The 22604-nt window shown below is 40.9% G+C and overlaps 1 protein-coding gene across 1 annotated transcript in view; it reads left to right on the forward strand.

Moving 5' to 3' along the window:
- The first annotated feature begins 1310 nt into the window (after positions 1–1310).
- EFCAB14 (EF-hand calcium binding domain 14) overlaps positions 1311–22604 on the forward strand; it is a 39331-nt gene continuing 18037 nt past the window's right edge. Inside the window, exons 1-4 of the mRNA XM_068963822.1 lie at positions 1311–2423; positions 4034–4182; positions 9633–9778; positions 21145–21243. Coding sequence (XP_068819923.1) covers positions 2242–2423; positions 4034–4182; positions 9633–9778; positions 21145–21243 — 576 coding nt within the window. The 5' untranslated portion in view covers positions 1311–2241. The remainder of the gene's footprint in view (positions 2424–4033; positions 4183–9632; positions 9779–21144; positions 21244–22604) is intronic.

Below are 22604 nucleotides of genomic sequence, written 5' to 3' on the forward strand. Positions count from 1 at the left end.
AGCTCTATGGTCAAGAAGCATCCAGAATGCTCACCATCTCCACTATTGCCATCATATTTACTTGTCCTTTTTTCTCCTAATTCTCTTTTCCACACAGTGGAAGAGAGATCTTTTAAAAAATCTAAGCCCGAGCTTAAAGCATCAATGGTTTCCCAAAGTCCTCACAGTGGTCCCTCAAGCCCTACAAGATCTGCTCCTGATGCTTGTCTGACCTCATTTCTTATAGCTCTCCTTTGGCTCTTCAGTGGAGAAGGAAATGGCAACCCGCTCCAGTCTTCTTGCCTGGAGAATCCGTGGACAGAGGAGCCTGGTGGGCTGCCGTCTATGAGGTCGCACAGAGTCGGACACAACTGAAGCGACTTAGCAGCAGCAGCAGCAGCTGGCTCTTCAGGTCCAGCCACACCACGTTTTCCACATCACTCCTTCCTTGGGGTCATTGCACAACTCTTTCCCTCACTGCCTCCCAATCTCTAACCAAAGGTCCTCTTATCACAGAGGCACTCTCCATCCCTTTATCATGTTTCCGTTTTCCCCATCATATTTATCACCTCCTTCCACTCAAGTATAAACTGCAGGAACAGGGTTGGCAGATAAAACACAGGACGTCCAGTTAAAATTGAACTTCAAATAAAATAACTTTTAAGTATGAAGATGTCCCAGATGTTACATGAGATATACTTACATTTAAAAAAAAAAAATCGTTGTTTATCTGAAATTTAAACTTTCCTAAGTGTCCTGTATTTTTATTCCCTAAATCGGGCAACTCTACCCTGGAAGGCAGGGACAGTGGTTATTTTGTTTATTGCTGTATCCTCAGCGGTAGAACTGTTTCTGACACGTGGTCATCAATAAATATTTACAGAAGGAATGAATGAACGTGTTCAACCGGGTCATTAACCTGTAACATGCCTAAAACCTTTAATAAACAGCTGGAGAGTCAGAGGGTTGGCACCTCTAAACTGGGTTAGTCACAACTGGGGGCCGATGCGGTGATGAACTTCCCAAGCAAATCCATCCAGCTGGGTGCTTTGCCTGGCTCATCCCTGCTCCTCTGGAAACAACACACGGCCCAGGACAGGTGAGAGACAGGTCCCCTGGCACCCTCCTGGGGGCGGAGCCTCCTCGACGGGGCAGACTGCCCGCGCCAGAGCCTGCGCCTTTTAACGCCCCGTCTCCCCTACCCCCCTTGCGTGACGTCATGGAATAGGCGGCCAATGGGAGTGCGCCTTACTGGCAGGCGGTGCCGGCGGCCGCTGCCAAAGGGGAAGTGAGCTGGGGCTGAAGCGATGGCCCGGGTCTGGAGCCTGCGGCCACAGCCGCCGCCGCCACCAGCGACTTGGGAGCAGCTGCGGCCGCAGCCGGAGCGGGGGCCGGAGTCGCGGCTGGAGTGGAGGCGGCGCGTGTGAGTTGCCGGGAGTCGCCCGTACCGGAACACCTCAATCTCGGCGGGAGCGCTTCAGGTGGGCTGAGCCGCGGTCACCCCTCCTCACCGCGCCCCCAGGCCCAGACAGCAGGGCTGGGGTCTTCCCAGGCGCGGGACTGGCTCCTCTGAGGCCGAATCCTCCAGGCTGGGCTCTGGATATTCCTTGGCGTCTGACTCCCTTCAAACTCAGGACGGAGGCCGGAGGACGGTGATCTTCTCGGACTGGGGCATTTTCTCTGTCAGGGTTGTAGTGGCTGGGAGCCCCCTCCTGCTACCATCTAGGGAGAGACCAGCGCGTTCCCACCGTCTTGCTTTGCATCTCCCCGTCTCTTCCCATTCAAGAACCAAGTTTCTTGTTTTTCTCTCCATTGGAAATCCTGCCCCGGAAGTCCGAAACACCTATCTGTGTGTCCTTTCCAGCTCCTGGAGTACCCTTAGAAATACTGTCTGCTGACCAGGGTTCAGAATCTCTCATTCTTGACTTGACTTTTTATCCTGAGAGACAAAAGTTGCTCCCCTCCCCGGTACCCTCTTAAGTAACTGGCACTCCATGCATAGGCCTTTACCCATTTGGATCACCAGCTCCCTGGCCATCTCTATGTGACTTCGCCCATTCATCTGAGTTCCAGTTTCCTCTGGAGTCCAATCTCCAGCCCTTAGCGTATCTGGTCAGTCCCACCCCTGGGTGGGAGTGACCAGGGGGCTCTGGCCCAGGATTCCTCACCCTGGAAGGCAGCTCCAAGGCAGGGAGAGAATTGGGCGTCGGGTACGAACCTGGCAGCTCAGGAGTGGGTGCTCCACTTACCCCACACAAGAAGATGAAAAAGCGCAAAGAGCTCAATGCATTGATCGGCTTGGCTGGGGACAGCCGGAGAAAGAAACCCAAGAAAGGCTCAGGCCACCGCCTGCTTCGCACGGAGCCTCCTGACTCAGACTCTGAGTCCAGCTCAGAGGAGGAAGAGGAATTTGGTGTAGCTGGAAATCGCTCTCGCTTTGTCAAGTGAGTAAAGAAGTACTGAGGCTGGGATGGGAAAACACATCTCCTTGCGCTACCAAGGGGGCAAAGGAAAGGAAAGGAGAGGAGAGGGGCATTCTTAAGAAGAAAAAAGTGTATAGTCCCTGGAAGGCACAAGGAAGGAAAAATGTTAGGGAGATGAGTTCAGGTTCTGAATGAAGTGTAAGTTAGAGATCTGTCTCTAAGTATACAAAGAGCTCTGGATCTAGGGTGGAAGTGTGGACTTGGGGAATGTGCCAAGAGCCCGGTGAGAGTAGCAAAGAAGCTAAGAATAGGGACATAGGGAGAGAGAAATTTGAGAGACAAGGTCTTGTTGTTAAATTCAGGAGACACAGGGACCTTAAGACTGCAGGGTTTTTTATTTGTTGGTTGGTTTGTTTGTTTTTTTCCCCCACTGTTGATGGGTCTGAATCTGGTAATGGGGGAATATGATGAAGGACGTTCTGTAAAAACTATGAACCTTGAGAGAAATGGAGGGTGGGAGACAGAAAGAAAAGGCAGCTTTTTTCAAACCACTTTTAGATGGTAACACCCTCCAGTAGTGAGCACAAGTGAAAGTGTTACTCACTCAGTGGTGTCCGACTCTTTGTGACTCCATGGACTAGCCTGCCAGGCTCCTCTGTCCATAGGATTCTCCAGGGAAGAATACTGGAGCGGATTGCCGTGCCCTCCTCTAGTAAACACAAAGACATTGGGACTTGAGAGTTAGGGTAGGAAGGGGCTGAAGGGAATCTTTAAAGTGCCCTTGGACTCTCTTAAGGAGCACATTAAAAGAGTATGCTGCTGGGGATGTGAAAGCAAGATCTAGGCTGAAGCTTAGGAAGCTAAAAGAGATCAAATCCTTTGAGATTTGTTTGTTTGGAATGTCTTTGTCCTTTTATATTAAAGGAAGAGATTGGTTTCTAATGAGCTTTGCCAGGTGAGGTAGTTCAGGACAATCCTGGGCTTCAGCTGTGAAGATCTGATGAAGTGGAATAGTTAACTGGAACAGTTACCCTGTTGGTTTAGTTTAGACCTTGAGTGCTGGTTGATGTTTGATGTGAAATCTACCTCCTTCCTTCTGAACCAATCAGTTGGAGTGTATGAGGTGTCCACTTTAACCTGCCGTTCTAGTTTTTTTCATTCCATTTTCAGTAAAGCTTACTCAAAAGTTTATAAAGTTTCAATAAAGTGAACAAGGTCCTCTTGAATGACTATATATTTGAGAGAGAGAACTAGATAGATAAGTGAATTACAGTGGAGTAATAAATGGCAGAGAAAACTCTGATCTTTACACTTCCCTAACCTGAGTCAGTTTCCAAAGACCTGAATTGATGATGGCAGTGAGCTGCAGTGCCCACAGGTGCTTCCTGTAACTCAGAAACTCCATCATTTCATGAGAAGTTTGCCCCCAATAGATGAACCCTTCTTGGATCATATTATCTTGACATATTCAACCTGCTGTTCAGATTTAAGTGTGTTACCCTATGTTCCCTGGTAAATGGATTGGTTATTCATTAGAGATGCTAATTGCATGCCCACACATGTGCTATTTGGAATCAAACTGTATTCATAATCCCTTTCATACTCCTGGTTGAATTTGTTCTTATGATCAGGGGAGACTATTTACGATGCTGCAGGATCTGTTATCCCCTCTGTGCATTTGTCATCCTTGCCGCCTGTGTCGTGGCCTGCGTTGGCCTGGTGTGGATGCAAGTCGCTCTGAAGGAGGATCTGGATTCCCTCAAGGAAAAGTTCCGAACAAGTAAGTGGTCACTCTTTTCAGAGTATGATTTTGGACTCTTTTCCAGGTTCTAGGACAAAGTGAACCACACTGAATTAAGATTTTTGCTCACTCTGATGAAGCAATTACATGGTCCTTTCAGCATTTTTTAAACTCTTTCTTAGCTGTTGGCTTGAATGCAATAACATTTATTTTTAAATGCACAAACAAAACACAGCGCTTATGCATCATGGGGACAAATAGCATCTGAAATAATGGCATTGCAGTCAGTGTTTATAGCACAGAAGGGAAGGGCCGAGATCCAGGATTCTAGAACCTTGGTTAATTTCCACCTGTTGCCACTTCATGTTTCCCAACTGTAAAGTGGCAGTAGCAACACTAGGCTATTTCCTTCCTCTTCACAGGGCTATTTGAGAAAGAATGTGGGCGTGTCTATCAGACAATATCCTCCTTAAGGAAAACCTAGAGAAGCATAGTACTGAGCAGTAATAATAATACCAAGCATGTATGGCATGCTTACTGTGTGCTGAGTCACAAATAAATATTTGTCTCATGAGTCCGTGGCTCTTAAGAAACTTTTGAAGTTGAAGAGTTTTATATATTCTAAATTGTTAAGTTGTGTTTTGTATCCAACGTCCTTTTTCTGAGAGATGTGCTTTTTCTAAGCTAATAAAAATCTTAAAATAACAACAGCAAATTACAAAAAAAAAAGGAAAGAAAGTTATACCCAAAAGATACTTTACTCAGTCTTTGTTTTAACTAACAGATAATGCATAGCTATAATTTCAACCTGAATTTTATTATAAGTAATAAAATTAGGTTTTTTTTTATTTTTTAATTTCTAAGCTAAGGAACCAGTTTCAAGTTAACCACAAAATCACAAATACCCTAACTTTAGCAGCTTTAACACTCCAGCAAACTGACCAGTAAGCTTTCTCAAAGTCATAAGGAAATCTGTCCCTAGAACTAGAATTAGAGTTCTTTCCTTACTTCCTAGAAGTAAGCCCTAGGTGATCACAACATCCTAGCTTTCCTTCACCCCAGTTTCTCTTTGTTGCCTACAGTTAGTTAAGTTCCAAACTTAACCTAGGGACAGCTAATGCTTAATGTATTAATGATGTTCCTAGTGATGTTGCTTAAAAAATATATTGAAGTATTAACTTTAGTTTTCTTCTGAGCTTCTGATTCAGGGAATGGGATTGGACAGGCCACAGTTCTCTGCCAGGATCATCCTGATTTCTGTGTTATAAATCTGTGGGATCAGAGCACAATGTAAGAAAGGATGAGCTTTGTATTCTAGTTATTTTCCCTCCTTAATTTTGTACTTAGCAGTATTACATGGTGTTTTTCTGGGTAAGTAACAATCATAACTTGGAAAGGAAAGAGAAGCAGTGTTTTAACTATAAATAGCCACTGACGACACCTGTCTATGCTGACAACTCTCTGTAACTAGTTGGGCCTCCTACGTTTGTACTGCAGCTTGTTTGGGTCACATATTTGTTGTTGTTGTTGTTCAGTCACTAAGTCACGTCTGACTCTTTGGGTCACGTAAAGCAATTATTTGTTTATACATTTCAAAACATTGCTCAGTTCTGCCTTCCAGGGATTTATTTCTCTGACTGCTCTGTGCCTGTGTTTTCAGGTCACCAGTGTAATGTGTACCTTAGCTGAGCTTTTCATTCTCAGGAAATTTCTTTGTTTAGAAAGGCATGTTTGAAGTGTGTACATACAGTAGATCTAACAGTCAGGCCACGAATATGTTTTGAGCACTTGTTAATACCAGTTCCTGGAAGTACTCTGTTCAGGAGATGCCAGGAGTTGTGCCCTGGACTGCGAGACCTGCTTTCTACCACTGAGCAGCATTCCCCTTGGTGTCCTGGCTATGCTTGTCAGCCAGCTGAGGGGGAATTGTCAGTCCAGCTGCTCTGCGGGTTTTGGTTTGCTGCAATAGATATGCTGGCACCTATACTATCTAAAGCAGAACTTCCTGAGAGAATAGACGTGGGGCCTGGGGCTCTATAAGTCAGTCTGTAGGCTGAACCTTAGTGCACCACTTGGCAAGAAGCTTTTTGGGAAAACCATTCTCTTAGCTAAATGACGTTAATCTTGTTAAACTTATATAATCTTTCTTTGAATTATGTTGTTACTTTAAATATATTTCAATAAGTTTATTTCTTGTTTTTCAAGAGGATAGTGGAAATAAGACTACCTGCTGGTCTGGCTTAAAAACCTTTTTTTAAAATTCAGAGCACCTTGTCATTTATTTCATTATCTTCCAAGACACTTGTGAGGAAAGGAGGCAGGATTGCTGAAATATCTGGAGCAGAAAGCAGAGCAGATAGGCTAGGTATTTTTTCCTTGAGGCCAATGAGTAATTTGATCCTTAAGCTAAAAGTGCTGCCTGGCCTTGAAACTCTTCACTCAGTTTTCTTTTTCTAGAACCAGGTACTCCAGAAGACCTCCACAGTTATTCTAAGGAAGATTCTATTCCCAGCCATTCCACTCCATCACTCAAAGCTAGACGGAGGAGAAAGAATTTGGAAGAGGAGGACAGTATTGATAAGTCAAACATGTCTGTTTCTGGTCATACAGGAGAGTAGCAGTTTGGTCATTTCATGCAGAACTTAAAAATGGTCTTATGCTAATGAAGGTGCTAGGATGTAAGCATCTGTGACAGCTGAAGTATTCTAGGAAGAGTGCTGGTCCTTTCTAGCACTTTTCCTTTCCAAACTTTCTAGAATCAGAAAGTTTGACTGTTGAATCCTGACTTGCTTATTACAGGCTACGAAACATGGACAAGTCACTTATTCTTTCTGAGACTACATTTTCCCATCCATAAAACATAAAGGTAAATTTGTGCTACAGAAGCACTTTGGGCATTCCTGTGTCATAACACCTGTCACACTCTGTAGTAATTCTGGGCTGATGCCTCGTTCCCCACCAGACTGAGAATTTCAGGTTCTTTTGTATGCACTAGTGCCAGGTACATGGCTGGGCACATAGTAGGGGCTCAATTACAAGATGAGTAATTACATAAAAGTATCTTATAAACTGTAAAGATGCACAAATATAAAATATTACTATTGGCATTATGTGTTATATCTAAAGGGCATGTGCAGAAATCTTCATTTCCTCTTCTTGAAGATCAGGAAAAGAGCTAACTAAGTTCTTTTGAGTAGAATTATACTAAATTTTAAATGAGTTGCTTCCATGTTGAAAGAACATGAATTAGTAATTGTAAGTGTTTTTATTATTAATTGTAAGTTTGTTTACTGTATTTCATTCCATGTATGTAATCAGAGTGCCTTTATTTGTCTTCTCTCTCCTAAAAATCCCCAAATCAGATAATGAATAATAATCCCTTCTTGGCTCACACAGTCCTCAGGATTTAAACCGTTTGCAGGGCTTGTCAGATTTATGTGTTTATTAGTTAGTAATTTTAATCCAGGTTACTTATGTGTTTGTCTTACTTCCTCTTCTACTTAATTCATATAGATTGCAGGAAAGAGAGAGACTTTCCCAGCCTTGGAGTGTTTTACCATGTGAGAATGGCAGATATGTGGGGATGAGCTTTTCTTTATAACCTAACTGAATTCAAAATTCAGTTGGGTGCTAAGTGCTGTGTTAATTTAGACTGACTGGTAAAATATTCCTACTACATGAGATGAATGTATTCCTGCAAACTGTGTAAATCAACTGTTACATTAAAAGTACTTAGCCAAGGCTATTATTTATAAAGAACTTCTTCACATATTTTTGAAAAGTGAATAAAAATGTCTAATTTCTTTTAATAATTCTAAATTTTCAGATAGTGGGTTTGTTTACAGTGAGGATACCACCACCACCCCCTGATTTTTGTGGGGACTTTTTGTTGTTGAATTTATTTGTTGAGTTTTCCTTGTTTAACTTAATCAGGATAATATTAACTCTACTTTATACCCTATAATCATTTCGCTGGACAAGCATTTAAATGCTTCTGTGTACCTGGGACTGTGCTGGTCCCTGGGAATACATGACCAAATAAGACCTGATCCCTGCCCTCAGGCAGCTCTCTTCAGTGTGATGGAGGAGACAGATAAGTAAATAATTACAGCACAGCATGTTCAGTGCTCAGTAGAGTTGGGAGTTGTGAAGAAGTACCAGTGGCCTCAGGTCGGGGCCAGCTATCTGCTGAATCTTGAAAGGAGTCAACTAGGGTAAAAGTCAGCTAGGCAGAGAGGCTAGTGTGTGCAGTCACTGAGGCTTAAAGAGGTTGGTGTGTCAGGAAAATCAATTTAGCTGGAAAGTAGACTGAACTGTAGCTAAAGTGATGAGAAATATGGTTGAGAGGTAAGCAAAGGCCGGATTTTTTCAGTCATTAATACTTACTGAGTGCCTGAAGTGTGCTGGGTGTATTCTCAGTGCCAACCTACAGAAACAAAAAAAGTTTGAGAACTTAAGATTTTAGTAAATAGTTTTATATCTGTCCCTTTATGCCAGTTTTTTATTTTAAAAAGAGCACATGATAACTAATCAAGCAGTCTGTGGCTTTGAAAGAAGGACATAGGTTCTATTCTGGAAGACCAGCCGTTATCAATATTTTATTTTCCATGAAAAGGAAAGAATACTATAAAGAATGAAGAGAAAGCACTCTTTCAGGCCTCTGCCTTCAGGCTGGAAAATTTCTGAACCATCCAGAAGATGCTGTTTCTCAAAAGAAAGGCCAAATTCACCTAACATTTTTCTTTATCTTCTATCTCACTTTGAGCTTTTGGGTTGATGTAAGATTTAAGAAAGCACTGTTTGCTGTTTATGAAAAAGATTTAAAATCTTAGTTGTCAAAGCAGCACTTGAAAGGTAGTAAGAATCTATCTTGCATTTGACCAATTTGAGGTAGAAAAAATGAATTTAAACCTTTAGAGATATAACTTAGGCTGTCACCTTGAGCATTGATGGAGTGAGGTTAATAAATCTTTGTTGACCAATCAGAAAGTTTTTTAACTGAGCAGGTCAGTACTTAACATTTATTTATCACTTACTGTATACCTGGCCAGCTGTATTTAGTGCTTTACAGCCCTTCTCTCACTTAAAATATTTTCACAGGATGGTTAGAATTGTCACTGTATTACACATGAAGAAAGTGAGCTCAAAGAATTTGCATAATTTGCTCAAGATCATAGTAAATTACCGAGTTGCAATTCAAGTCTAACTCTTTCTGCTGATGTTGTTTGTTATCATTTTTAGCCACCTGGCTTTAAAAAAGTTGAACTGCCAGTAGTGAGATAGCCCCAGTTAAATGAAGCTTTAGTGTTAAAGATACACATTTATAGAAGTAAAAAGAACAGTGGAGTTGATAAATAAGATTTGTCATTATCCTCCCAGAATTAACTTTCATTAATCTGTCTTCTTTCCTGCTGTATGATCATTTTTTCATCTTGGAGCCATGAGGGAACTTTATGGCTATTTATGATTGTTCTTATGTTTGCTTTTAGTGGAATCTAATCAGAAAAGCTCATTCCAAGAAATTCCCAAACTTAATGAAGAACTACTCAGCAAACAAAAACAACTTGAGAAGATTGAATCTGGAGAGCTCGGGTTGAACAAAGTCTGGATAAACATCACAGAAATGAATAAGCAGGTAGCAAAAGTGTGATTGTCTTTCTGTATAAGCTGTAAATATTTTATTTTGTCTGTCTAGTATGTATCAGTAAGTGTAGGGAACTCACTTCAGATTGTTTTACTTTTTGAAATGGTGCTTTGCATACTGTGATCCCAACACATTAAAGTCAGTTAAAATAGATAATAGTTATGCATTTACCAAATAGTTAAAATGTTAGCCCTTTCTACAGAGGAGCAGTGTTTTACCAAGTAGAGCAGCTTAGAAGGAGTTAGAAATTCATGAATCAGTTTTTCCTAAGGAGCAGTATAGATATTAAATTTAAGAATGCATCATCTAACCTCCCCAAGAAAATTGGATAACTGGTTTTTGTTAGATCATGAGAGCTTATTTTGCTTAATAGAATTTGAGTAATTTGCTCAAGATCACAGTCAGATACTGAGTTGCAATTCAAGTCTAACTCCTAAGAACTTACAGACAGCCTTGGGGAGTAGTGCTGTATGCCGCACTGGAAACTTAGCAGCAGCTAATGATAATTATTATTCTAGAATAGCTTTAGAGGAAATGGTTAAATACCTTGACCAGGCAAGTAGGCTTAGAGCCAAAACTTTTCCAGTCCCTAAATTGGCCAGATCTCACATTGATTCCGAAAGAAGGACTGCCAGAGGAAAAGGGGGTATTCAGAGGATGTTGATGGAGCATCTTATGTGAATAAGGTGCGGCAGCTGCAACTTGGTGGCTCTAGCCCTTGTTCTCAGTTTGTGTGCTTTAGTTAAGAAAGACACGCATTGACTGAAAAAAAAACTCAAGTGCCAAGGGAATGGTCCATGTACAAGGTCCTTAAAAATAGCTTTGTCATTCCTATTGTGGCTAAGAGGATGTTCTATTCTTCAGAGTGGAGTCACAAAGTTCAGAATCAGTCAGGGCAGAGAGCACTGTGCTAGAATAAAGTGCTTGCCAATGTTTTTGAAGCTACCCGCTCCTTTCAGCAGTAGTTTGGGAGTGGCGCAGGCCAGCACTTGTGACCAGAGATCAATGGCCTAGGGCAGTGGCTTTTAGACTTTTGCCTGGAACATACAGTAAGATATATTTTCCATAATTATGCAGTAAACACATACATGTGTGTGTGTGCACACATGCATGCACACACTTGGTCACATCCAACTCTTTGTGACCCCATGGACTGTGGCCCACCAGGCTCCTCTGAAAATGGGATTTCCCTGGCAAGAATATTGAATGGGTTGCCATTTCCTTCTCCAGGGGATTTTCCCTACCCAGGGATTGAAACCTTGTCTCCTATATCTCCTGCATTGGCACTTGGATTCTTTACCACTAGCGCCACCTGGGTGTGACTGAAATAAAAGTTTCTGAAAACAGTCACTTGCCTTAATATGATGCTGCTTTATGATATTTTATTTTTTATTTAGTTCTCTTTCATTTTTATAAATATCATGAAATAATTGATGGGTTAGAGCACCTACTGTTGACTAGTTATCATTTAGCCTTGGACTCTCAGTAATAAGGGAAAAGCAGGTATTCACTCCTTTTTTACAAGAAATATAGGATTGGCCTTGCTTGTATTCACAGAACAAATGAGGAGTTTGGCCAGAGAGTACAAGTGAAAGTAAATCACCATGAAGCACTGAGAAATAATTAGCATCTCTCCCTGGGGCAAACTGTGGGTTCTTTGGCAGTTCTGAGGCATCTAATTATACCAGAAGGTTGTCCATTGTGTTCTGAGCTTTGCTGCTGCTGCTGCTGCTGCTAAGTCGCTTCAGTCGTGTCCAACTCTGTGCGACCCCGTAGACGGCAGCCCACCAGGCTCCACCGTCCCTGGGATTCTCCAGGCAAGAACACTGGAGTGGATTGCCATTTCCTTCTCCAGTGCATGAAAGTGAAAAGTGAAAGTGAAGTCGCTCAGTCACATCTGACTCTTTGTGACCCCACGGACTGCCCCCCACCAGGCTCCTCCATCCATGGGACTCTTCCAGGCAAGAGTACCAGCATGGGGTGCCATTGCCTTCTCCATCTGAGCTTTGAGCACAGTAATAATGATGATGGCACATAAAATAGTAACTGCTACCCATTAAATTCCTTCTTTATGCAGGTCCCTATTAGATGCACTTATGAGATATCCTGTTTTGCTTCTGTAGCTCTATGAAGTAGGAGGTACTGTCTCCATTTTACAGATAAGAATACCAGGGCTCACTGAGGTTAAGAGGTTTACCCAAGGTCAACTGCTATGTAGCAGTGCTAACAAAATATTCAAGTTGTAGAAACCTATTTTCTTCCCAATTTTTTATTCTACCTTTCCATCTTTATAGCCTCTAAAGGATGCAGTTATGCTTAGTAGATATCCGTATCAGGGCTTATAATCTTTTAGTAACTTTTTTACTTACTATTTAAAGAGCACTTAATTTTACCCCAAAGCAGAAAAGCAACATTTCAGACTTTATAGTGTAAAATGGTCTAATAAGTAAATGGTCTACAGTAGCTATTTTTAATTTTGCTAATGAAAAGTCATGTAATATCCATGAAAGTCATGACTCATCTTTTGGCTGGAACGTAGGGGCTTTTTTCCTTAATGGTTTGTATTTAATTCAACTTTTTAGACTCTTTGAATTGCATTGTGTGCTGTTAGAGATAAGTTTTAATAATGCTCAAATCCAACCTAACATTCTAGAATGTGTCTTATCAGAGACCTAAGCAGCCTCTGTTGTCAGTAATGGGAGAATGTCCCTTGCCTTTCATTCTGGTTACACATGTAGCTTTGCAGTAGTTTTCCACAGATGTGGGCATTATTCCACCCAAGAGAGGAGTGCTGAAAAACAGAATCCAGCTTTGTCGTTTCTGGGACTGTAGCTGAATCCTGGTGACCAGTGTGTGATCCAGATCATATAAGTGAGTATGAAGTCCTCTAAGTCCTCTAACACTTAGAGGACTTGAATGGTCCTCTAAGAGAACACTTAGAGGAAAATGAATGGTCAGCTCTCCAGAGCGTACTCTTTCTGTGAGCCAGCTGATAGCCCAGGCCTAGAGCACTTGGGGCATGGGGAGAAGTGGACAGCACCTCATCTTTCATTGCCTTGGCTTTCAGCTGTTCCTCTAGTTTTGGTGAAATGGTAGCTGCCAGTTAGCCACACTGGCCATTTGTGAGGCCATGACCATTCTCCAGATACTTGTGATCAGGATAGTTCAGTACCTGGGAGAGTAGCTCTACCCAGATCACTTCACCCAGAACACAGCTTGTTGTCTGTTTAAAATCTGGCCAGTTGTCAGTGAAAAGAGTTGTTCCCTCAGGTGGGAAAAAGGTAACCACACAATTGATACGGGATTTGAAATAATCATATCCTTGCTCATCAAGACAGTATAGAGCCAGTTGTGTACGTGTTCTGGGGCATTGAATAAAACAGACGTGGGAAAGACCCCTTCCCAGTGCTTCACGGTTGAGCACGTTAAGATAGTCTTGGAAGGCCCAGTGGAGGGCATGGGGAAGGGGCTGGGAAAGGGTTAGCCAAGGAAATCTGTCATCACCTCCCAAAGCTTTGTGATGTGTTTTCCCTGTGTCTATTTCCTTCCCATCTTTTGTCTTTAAAATTTCATGAGTAATATGTGACCATATTCTTATACAAGATTTAATAGTAAGATACACATAAAACTCTTAAGAAAATTCTTCACTGCCATCTCTCTATGTACCCCCATCATACACAGATGCACACATTCCCTGTCAATAGTTGTTGTCAATAGTCTGGGCTACATTTTTACAGTTCACTTTATATGCATTTACAAAATCGTAATAGCTTTTAATCAGAGACGGCAATGGCAACCCACTCCAGTACTCTTGCCTAGAAAATCCCATGGATGGAGGAGCCTGGTAGGCTGCAGTCCATGGAGTCACAAAGAGTCGGACGCTTACTGACCAACTTCACTTTCACCTTCATGCATTGGAGAAGGAAAGGGCAACCCACTCCAGTGTTCTTGCCTGGAGAATCCCAGGGACGGCGGAGCCTGGAGGGCTGCCGTCTGTGGGGTCGCACAGAGTTGGACACAACTGAAGCGACTTAGCAGCAGCAGCAGCTTTTCATATGAATTAGTTTATAGCTTATTGTATACACGTGCACACGTATGTGTGACTTTATAAATGGAGTCATTAGGTATATATTCTACAGCTTTCTCTGTTTACTCGATATATCTATATCCTTAGTAATAGACATTTAGATTGTCTTCTAGTGTTTTGCTGTTACAAATAGGAAACCAGTGAAAAGTCTTAAGCATACATCTTTATGCTTGTGAGCATAATCTTTTTTTAAATTTACATTTTCTTCCAGTTTTATTGAGCTATAATTAACACTAAGCACTATATAAGTTGAAGGTGTACCACATAATGATTTGATTTACATCATAAAATAATTATCACAGTACCTTTACTGAGCATCCATCATCTCATACAGATACAAAATTAAAGGAGTAGAAAAAAATATTTCTCCTTGTGATGAGCACTCTTAGGATTTACTGTTTTAACAACTTTCATGTATAACATACAGCAGTGTTAATTATCTTCATCATGTTGTACATTACATCTCTAGTACTTATTTATCTTATAACAAGAGGTTTTTACCTTTTGACTATCTTCCTCCAAATTTCCCTCCCCTCCCCACCACCACCACCAACCCCACCCCACCCTTATGGTAACCAGCCACAAATTAGGTCTCTTTTTATGACTTTGTTTTTGAAATATAATTGACCTGTAACACTGTTAGTTTCTGTTACACAACAAATGATTTGATATTTATTTTCATTTCAAAGTGATCACCAGTGTTACTTATGTCACCATACAAAGATACTACATAGTTATTGACTGCCTTCCCCACGCTGCCCACTTCATGCCTGTAACTCATTTATTTTGCAACTGGAAGTTTGTACCTCTTTATCTCCCTCACTTAGTTCTTTCCTTCCCCCACACCCCTCCCCTCGCAGACACCTATTTGTCCTCTGTATCTGTTTCTGTTTTGTTATGTTTGTTCATTTGTTCTTTAGATTCCACATATAAGTGATTTCCCACAGTGTTTGTCCTCTCTGATTTATTTCACATAGCATATTGTCCTTTGGGTTCATCTGTATTGTTACAAATAACAAGATTTTATTCTTTTCTATGGCTGAGTAATATTCCTTTGTATGTATATGTGTGTGTGTATAGTACACACCACAACTTCTTAATCCATTCATCTGTGATGGTCACTTAGGTTGCTTGTATATCTTTTCTGTTGTAAATAATGCTACAGTGATGTAAGACCAGAAACTATAAAACTCCTAGAGGAGAACATAAGCAAAACACTCTCAGACATAAATCACAGCAGGATCCTCTATGATCCACCTCCCAGAATTCTGGAAATAAAAGCAAAAGTAAACAAATGGGATCTAATTAAAATTAAAAGCTTCTGCACAACAAAGGAAAATATAAGCAAGGTGAAAAGACAGCCTTCTGAATGGGAGAAAATAATAGCAAATGAAGCAACTGACAAACAACTAATCTCAAAAATATACAAGCAACTTATGCAGCTCAATTCCAGAAAAATAAACGACCCAATCAAAAAATGGGCCAAAGAACTAAATAGACATTTCTCCAAAGAAGACATACGGATGGCTGACAAACACATGAAAAGATGCTCAACATCACTCATTATCAGAGAAATGCAAATCAAAATCACAATGAGGTACCACTTCACACCAGTCAGAATGTCTGCGATCCAAAAGTCTGCAAGCAATAAATGCTGGAGAGGGTGTGGAGAAAAGGGAACCCTCCTACACTGTTGGTGGGAATGCAAACTAGTACAGCCACTATGGAGAACAGTGTGGAGATTCCTTAAAAAATTGCAAATAGAACTACCTTATGACCCAGCAATCCCACTGCTGGGCATACACACCGAGGAAACCAGAATTGAAAGAGACACATGTACCCCAGTGTTCATCGCAGCACTGTTTATAATAGCCAGGACATGGAAACAACCTAGATGTCCATCAGCAGATGAATGGATAAGAAAGCTGTGGTACATGTACACAATGGAGTATTACTCAGCCGTTAAAAAGAATTCATTTGAATCAGTTCTGATGAGATGGATGAAACTGGAGCCAATTATACAGAGTGAAGTAAGCCAGAAAGAAAAACACCAATACAGTATACTAACACATATATATGGAATTTAGAAAGATGGCAATGACGACCCTGTATGCAAGACAGGAAAAAAGACACAGCTGTGTATAACGGACTTTTGGACTCACAGGGAGAGGGAGAGGGTGGGATGATTTGGGAGAATGGCATTCTATCATGTATACTATCATGTAAGAATTGAATCGCCAGTCTATGACGCAGGATATGGAAAAAAAAATAATAATGCTACAGTGAACATGCAGGTGCATATTTCTTTTTTTTTTTCTCTCTTTTTGGTGTGGACTGATTTAATTTTTTTAAATTAATTTCCTGACTTAAAGCAGGAACTTTTATTTAAGCTAAAGCCATTTCATGCATAGTCATTTTTTTTATCATTTTATACAGTGATTTGAAACTTATTAGGGTACTCTGGCTGCTTTTATCACTTTTATTTTTGATAGTGCTTCTCAACTTTATGTTTGCATAAGAACTGCTTCAGGGAGTGTTTGAAATATACATTGTTTCATGTTTTCATTTCCATCAGATAAGTACCCAGGAATGAAACTGCTGGATGATAATGGTAGTTCTGTTTTTTATTTTTTGAGTAATCTCCATACTGTTTTCCATAGTAGCTGCACCAGTTTACATTCCCATTAGCACTACAGGAAGGTTCCCTTTTCTCCACATCTGCTCCAATACTTGTTATCTGTTGTCTTTTTGACAGTAGCCATTCTGACAGGTGTGAGGCGGTATATCATGTGGTTTTCATTTGTTTTTTCCCTGATGATCAGTGATGTTGAACATCTTTTCATGTGCCTGTCTTCATTGGAAAAAAATCTGTTCAGATCTTCTGCCCATTTTTTAATCAGCTTGTTTTTTTTAGGTGTTGAATTGTATGAGCTCTTTGTATATTTTGGGTATTAATTCCTTGTCAGATATATTGTTTGCAGATAACTTCTCTCATTCAGTAGAATCCCTTTTCATTTGGTTGATAGTTTCCTTCACTGTGTAAAAGCATTTTAGTTTGATGAAGTCCTGTTTGTTTTTGCTTTTGTTTCTCTTGCCTAAGGGGAGAGATTCAAAAAAATATTACTAAGACCAGTGTCAGAGAGCTTACTGCCTGTGTTTTCTTGTAGAAGTTTTACGGTTTCAGATCTTTTTTGTGCATGGTGTGAGAGAGTAGTCCAGTTCAATTCTTTTGCATGTAGCTGTCTAGTTTTCCCAACACCACTTATCGAAGAGGCTATCTTTTCCCCATTGTATAGTCTTGCAGTATTTTTCTGTAGATTAATTGCCCAGATAAGTGTGGGTTCATTTCTAGGCTCTCTGGTCTGTTCCACTAATTTATGTGTCTGTTTTTGTACCAGTAGTCCCATACTGTTTGATTACTGTGGCTTTATAGTATAGTTTGAAATCAGGGAGCATGATGCCTGTAGTTTTGTTCTTTCTCAAGATTGTTTTGACTTTTTGAGGTCTTTTGTGTTTCCATATAAAATTATTTGTTCTAATTCTGTGAAAAATGCCATTTATATTTTAATACAGATTGCATTGAATCTATAGATTGCCTTGGGTAGTATGGTCATTTTAACAATGATTGATTTTTTTTCCCAGTCCATGAACACAATATATGTTTCCATCTGTTTATGTCATTTTCTGTTTCTTTTATTAGTGTCTGATAGTTTCCAAGTACAGGTCCTTTACCTCCTTAGATTTATTCCTAGGTATTTTCTTCATTTTGATTAAGCAAGCAACCTCTAGAATAGATATTTCTAGAGATGAAGTTGCTGAATTAAAGGGTATAAACATTTCAAGTTGCGACAGATGCTGCTAGATAACCATCTAACAAGTGTCTCCAATTTACATTAACAATGCATGAGAATGCCTGTTCCTTATATGCTTTTCTTTTTTTTCTTTTTCCTTATGTGCTTTTCAGACGTCAATATTATTCATACCTTTTTAAAGGCATGGTTAAAACCTCCTTGATGTAATTGCTGTTAAGAGTTTGTGGTTTGCTGGGAGTATCTCTGGGGCTGAGGTTTCTCACTCATTTTATTTTTAAATGGATAAAGTTGGAATGTTGATGATTTATCTGAATATTTTGGAACACTTATGGAGAATTCCATATTTAAGTGTTTATTAAATTTCATTATTAAGGAGCTAACATTTATTTGGTATTTTGTTTGTATCAGTTACTATGCTAAGAGTTCTAGTTATCTCATTTAATCCTCATAGCCTGTATTAGTTATCTGTTGCTGTGTTACATTTGTCCCAAAACTTGATGACTTAAAACACACATTTATCATCTCACAGTTTTTCTGGGTCAGAAATTTGGAAGCAGCTTAGTTGAGTTGCTCTGGCGAGGATCTAAGGTTGCAGCCAAAATATAGTATCAAGGCCGCATCATCTGAAGGCTTGACTGGGACTGAAGGATCCTCAGTCGCAGGGCTCTTGGCAGGAGTTCTCAGTTTGTCCCATCACAGCTTCTCCATGGGGCTGCTTGGGTGTTCTTACAACATGGCAGCTGGCTTGTCTGGAGCAAGTGATCTAAGAGAGAACAAAAAGGAAGACTTCCTGCTTTCTTATGACCTAGTTTCCAGAGTTGCCCATTGGCGCTTGCACTTTATTCTGTGGACCAAAAATGAGTCACAAGTGCAGGCCACACTCAAGGGGAAGGGAATTAGTGTCCACCTCTTGGAGGGAGGACCATCAAAGAATTTGTGGACATATTTTAAAACCATCACACATCCCTATGAGATGGTTGTTGTTATACCATACTCCCAGTGAGGAAAATTAGTTCACACTTACGTAATTTTATGTCTACTTCCTAGCCTCTGCCCTCTGCTCTGCTCAGACTCGCCTTCTCAGTGTCCATCTCAGCCAGAGTGTTCATTCTAAGCCATTCATTCATTTGGTAGATACTTACTGAATGCCTATCTTTGTGCCAGGTGTGTTATGGGAAATAAAAAAGAGGTGGTCCTAGATGACATGGAGCTTACAGTCTAGTGGAGGAGAGAAACCTTAATTTAAAATCACACATAAATAAATCATTGTCACTTTGAGAAATGCTGTGAAGGAAGAGTATTCCTGCTGTTGCTTCCTACTTACTCACTGATGCCACACTCACCCTTGTAACCTAGAAAGGAAAGCTGATTAATTCTATATATAAAACTCTTACTTCTCTGGCGGAGTCTGATTGAGTCCTGCTTCAGTGAAGCTTGTCGCTTTCAGCCCGCAGTGATAGTCTTTTCTCAGACTTTATTTGGTATCACATTTAGTACTTGTTTCTTTACTGGTACCTTCATCTCCATCCGTCTCCCCTACCTCTACCTCTCCATCTTCCCCTTTCTTCCCCTCCCCTCTCCCTCTCCTTTTCTCGCTCATTTTTTGCTCCTGCCCCTAGGCCTTCTTTCTAACCTCCAAATATGCCAAGTCTTCCCCACACCAGGACCTAGCAATTCCCACTTGCCTGAAATGTACTTCTTTTGGTCTGGCTGGTTAATTCCTTATTTGTATCTAATCTTAAATTTCATCTTCTAATAGAGGCCTTCTCTGATAGTCCAGTCTGAAGTAGCTACCCAGTCATTCATCAAGTCACTTTATTTTAATTTTCCTCTAATGCATCCCACTATCTAAATATTTTTCTTATGTGAAATTCTATGTCTCTTTGCACTAAAATGTAAACACCAATGATCACTGACATCTGTGTTGTTTACCACTGGAATAAAATAGAGCTCGATAAATATTTTTTGCAGGAATGAATGAATGAGAAGGTTTCCCTGGTGACTCAGTGGTAAAGAGTCCTTCCTGATCCCTGGGTCAGGAAGATCCCCTGGAGTAGGAAATGGCAACCTACTCTAGTATTCTTGCCTGGAAAATCCCATGGCAGGCTGCAGTCCATGGGGTCACAAATAGTTGGACATGACTGTGACTCAGCATGCACGAATGAATGAGAGGATGAATGAAAGGAAAATGGTCTGACACCCCTGAACATATCCCTCATAAAAGGAAAGAGGGAGAAAAGTTCCAGGGCTCCCCACTGCACTCCCTTGTTCAGAACATGCTGCTGCTCACTGCAGAAGCTCACTTTAAATACTTTACATAGTAGTTGTTATTATCTAATACCTTTTTTCTTTGTTCTTCTATCACCTTTCTACCAGGATGTAAGCTCCATGAGAGCAAAACCTCATGGTCTTGTTTGCTACTTTCTCCACAGTGTTGGGCACAGACAAGGTGCCAGATATGTGTTGAAGAAAAGAATAAGGGGTCAGATTTATGCGTACCACAGGGTTAGGCATGTCACAAGTGACCAGAACCTTCCTTGATTACTCTGTGAGGCCACTCTGAATATAATTGCTATTGGTAGGTCTGTGTCCTCATCCTTGAATTTGGGACAGGAAAGCAGTGTGGAACTGCATCTTCAGCTGCCTTGCAGTTGTTGGGGTATGATCTCTGCACCCTGAAATGGCATATTACACAGGTTCCCCCAGTCCTCATTCAAGAGAGAAGTACAGCTATTTAGAATTTTATCCCTAAATCACAGAAGGGAAGATACATTTTATTTTTATTCAACTCCTATTTTAATACATTCAGTCTATCAGTCAGCCAGCAAGTTAGTGGGTATTTATTGAGCCCCTTCAGGGTCCAAAGTAGTGCTTTGGTTGAGCAATTGAGTTTGAAATATTAATCACATTGTTAAACCAAAACTAAATCCCCAAGTAGTTGAAAGTGCCATTCAAGTTGTCAGGTTCAGTTCCTGTCGATTATATTTTGTGATGATGAGCTTTTACTTCATGTTCCCACTTGGGTAGGAACAAAAGTTCAGTAAGTAACTGAGGTGGTATTTTTTATCAAAATGAAATCTTTCAGAGGTCCTTGATTATCAGCTTTCTTCCTGTACAGTTGTTTAAGGGTTGTATTATAACCACTGCATCTTTTGGGTAATTTAAGATTTTTGGATCTTGTAGCTGCCAAGAGTCAGGTGAAGAATAATACCTGCCTTTCCCTCTTTGGCCTGACCAGGAGAGAAGGGGTATTATTGGTGCCTTCCACACCTCAGGTCTATCCAAGGTACTCCACAGAGTTCCTCTGTTTCTGTGAGCTGATAGGACAGAATGTCTGGATTGCAGAATCACATGGCATCCAAAGGTGCCTTGACAATCCTCATCAACTGCAGTGTGTGTGAAGTGATCATTTGTTCTACAGATTCTGTTTTCATTGTTTATTACTCACTTCATTTCAGATTTCTCTGCTGACTTCTGCAGTAAACCACCTCAAAGCCAATGTCAAGTCAGCTGCAGACTTAATTAGCCTGCCTGCCACTGTAGAGGGACTTCAGAAGGTAAGTGCTGTGTATAGATACTGAAATTAACCAACTGTAATTCTACCTTCTTGCAAATTTTCTTTGAAAGGCTGGTATTTGAAATCAGCTACTCCAAGAAGACAGTAGCAGAGTTTAAGATACCTCTGTTTTGGTGTGGTTAGTTGGGCTTTTAATTTGCAACAGGTGACTTTAACTATGGTTTATATGGATTCACACCATTTTATTTGGCTTCCCAAATCCCAGGAGTGCTTTGCTGGGATTCTTATGTTAACATGTGTGGGTTTGCTTCTCATTACTTGCCTTTTCAGTTCATCATCCACAGTGTCTTTATGAAAGCAAAACAGTTGTACATGAGAGTTGCCCTAAATTGCTCTTATTTTCCATAATTGAGAAAGAGAGGTGTTTTTGGTGTCTGTGTTTTTATTGGTTTTGGTTTAAAAAAAAAAGATTTAGAGAAGTACAAATAAAATTCTGGGATATGATAAATGCTGACAAAGATGTGGTGCAAAGAAAACTTTCGAACACTCCTGCTGAGAGTATAAATTGGTAAAAAGCATTTTAGAAAACAGTATATTTTATTTTATAAAGGTGAAGGGGCACACCCTCTAAGCAAATCACTCCTCAGTATGTATGCTAGATTCTGGGCCCTAGGCAAACAGTAGTTTACTGGATCCCTAGGATTCAGACGAAGAACAAGAGACAGTGACCAACCAAATGAAGAATATGTGAGGATCTCTAGACCTGGGTGGGGAGAATGGGTTGGGAATGGAAGGAAAAGAGGGCACACAAGCAAAATGAGGCCGTGGGGCAGGAAATGAAAGAAGAGATTCTGGAGCAGGAAACCCCAGACAATGGGTATCAAATCTAGAATCTTTGACTTTTAAAAGCCAACATGTAACGAGTTTGATTTGATTATGTACCAGGCTCCTGTTTTTTGTTGTTGTTGCTATTATTTAGTCACTAAGTTGTATCTGACTCTTTTGCAACCCCATGGACTGTAGCCCACCAGGCTGCTCTGTCCATGGGATTTCCCAGGCAAGAATACTAGAATGGGTTGCCATTTTCTTCTCCAGGGGATCATCCCAACCCAGGGATCAAACCTGTGTCTCCTGTGTTGGCAGGTGGATTCTTTACCACTGAGCCACCAGGGGAGCCCCACACCACCCTCTGCTAAGTCACTTCAGTCGTGTCCGACTCTGTGCGACCCCATAGATGGCAGCCCACCAGGCTCCCCCGTCCCTGGGACTCTCCAGGCAAGAACACTGGAGTGGGTTGCCATTTCCTTCTCCAGTGCATGAAAGTGAAAAGTGAAAGGGAAGTCGCTCGGTCGTGTCCGACTCTTTGCGACCCGATGGACTGCAGCCTACCAGGCTCCTCCA

The sequence above is a fragment of the Capricornis sumatraensis genome, chromosome 2, assembly GCF_032405125.1.
Source record: "Capricornis sumatraensis isolate serow.1 chromosome 2, serow.2, whole genome shotgun sequence".
Classification (NCBI taxonomy): domain Eukaryota; kingdom Metazoa; phylum Chordata; class Mammalia; order Artiodactyla; family Bovidae; genus Capricornis; species Capricornis sumatraensis.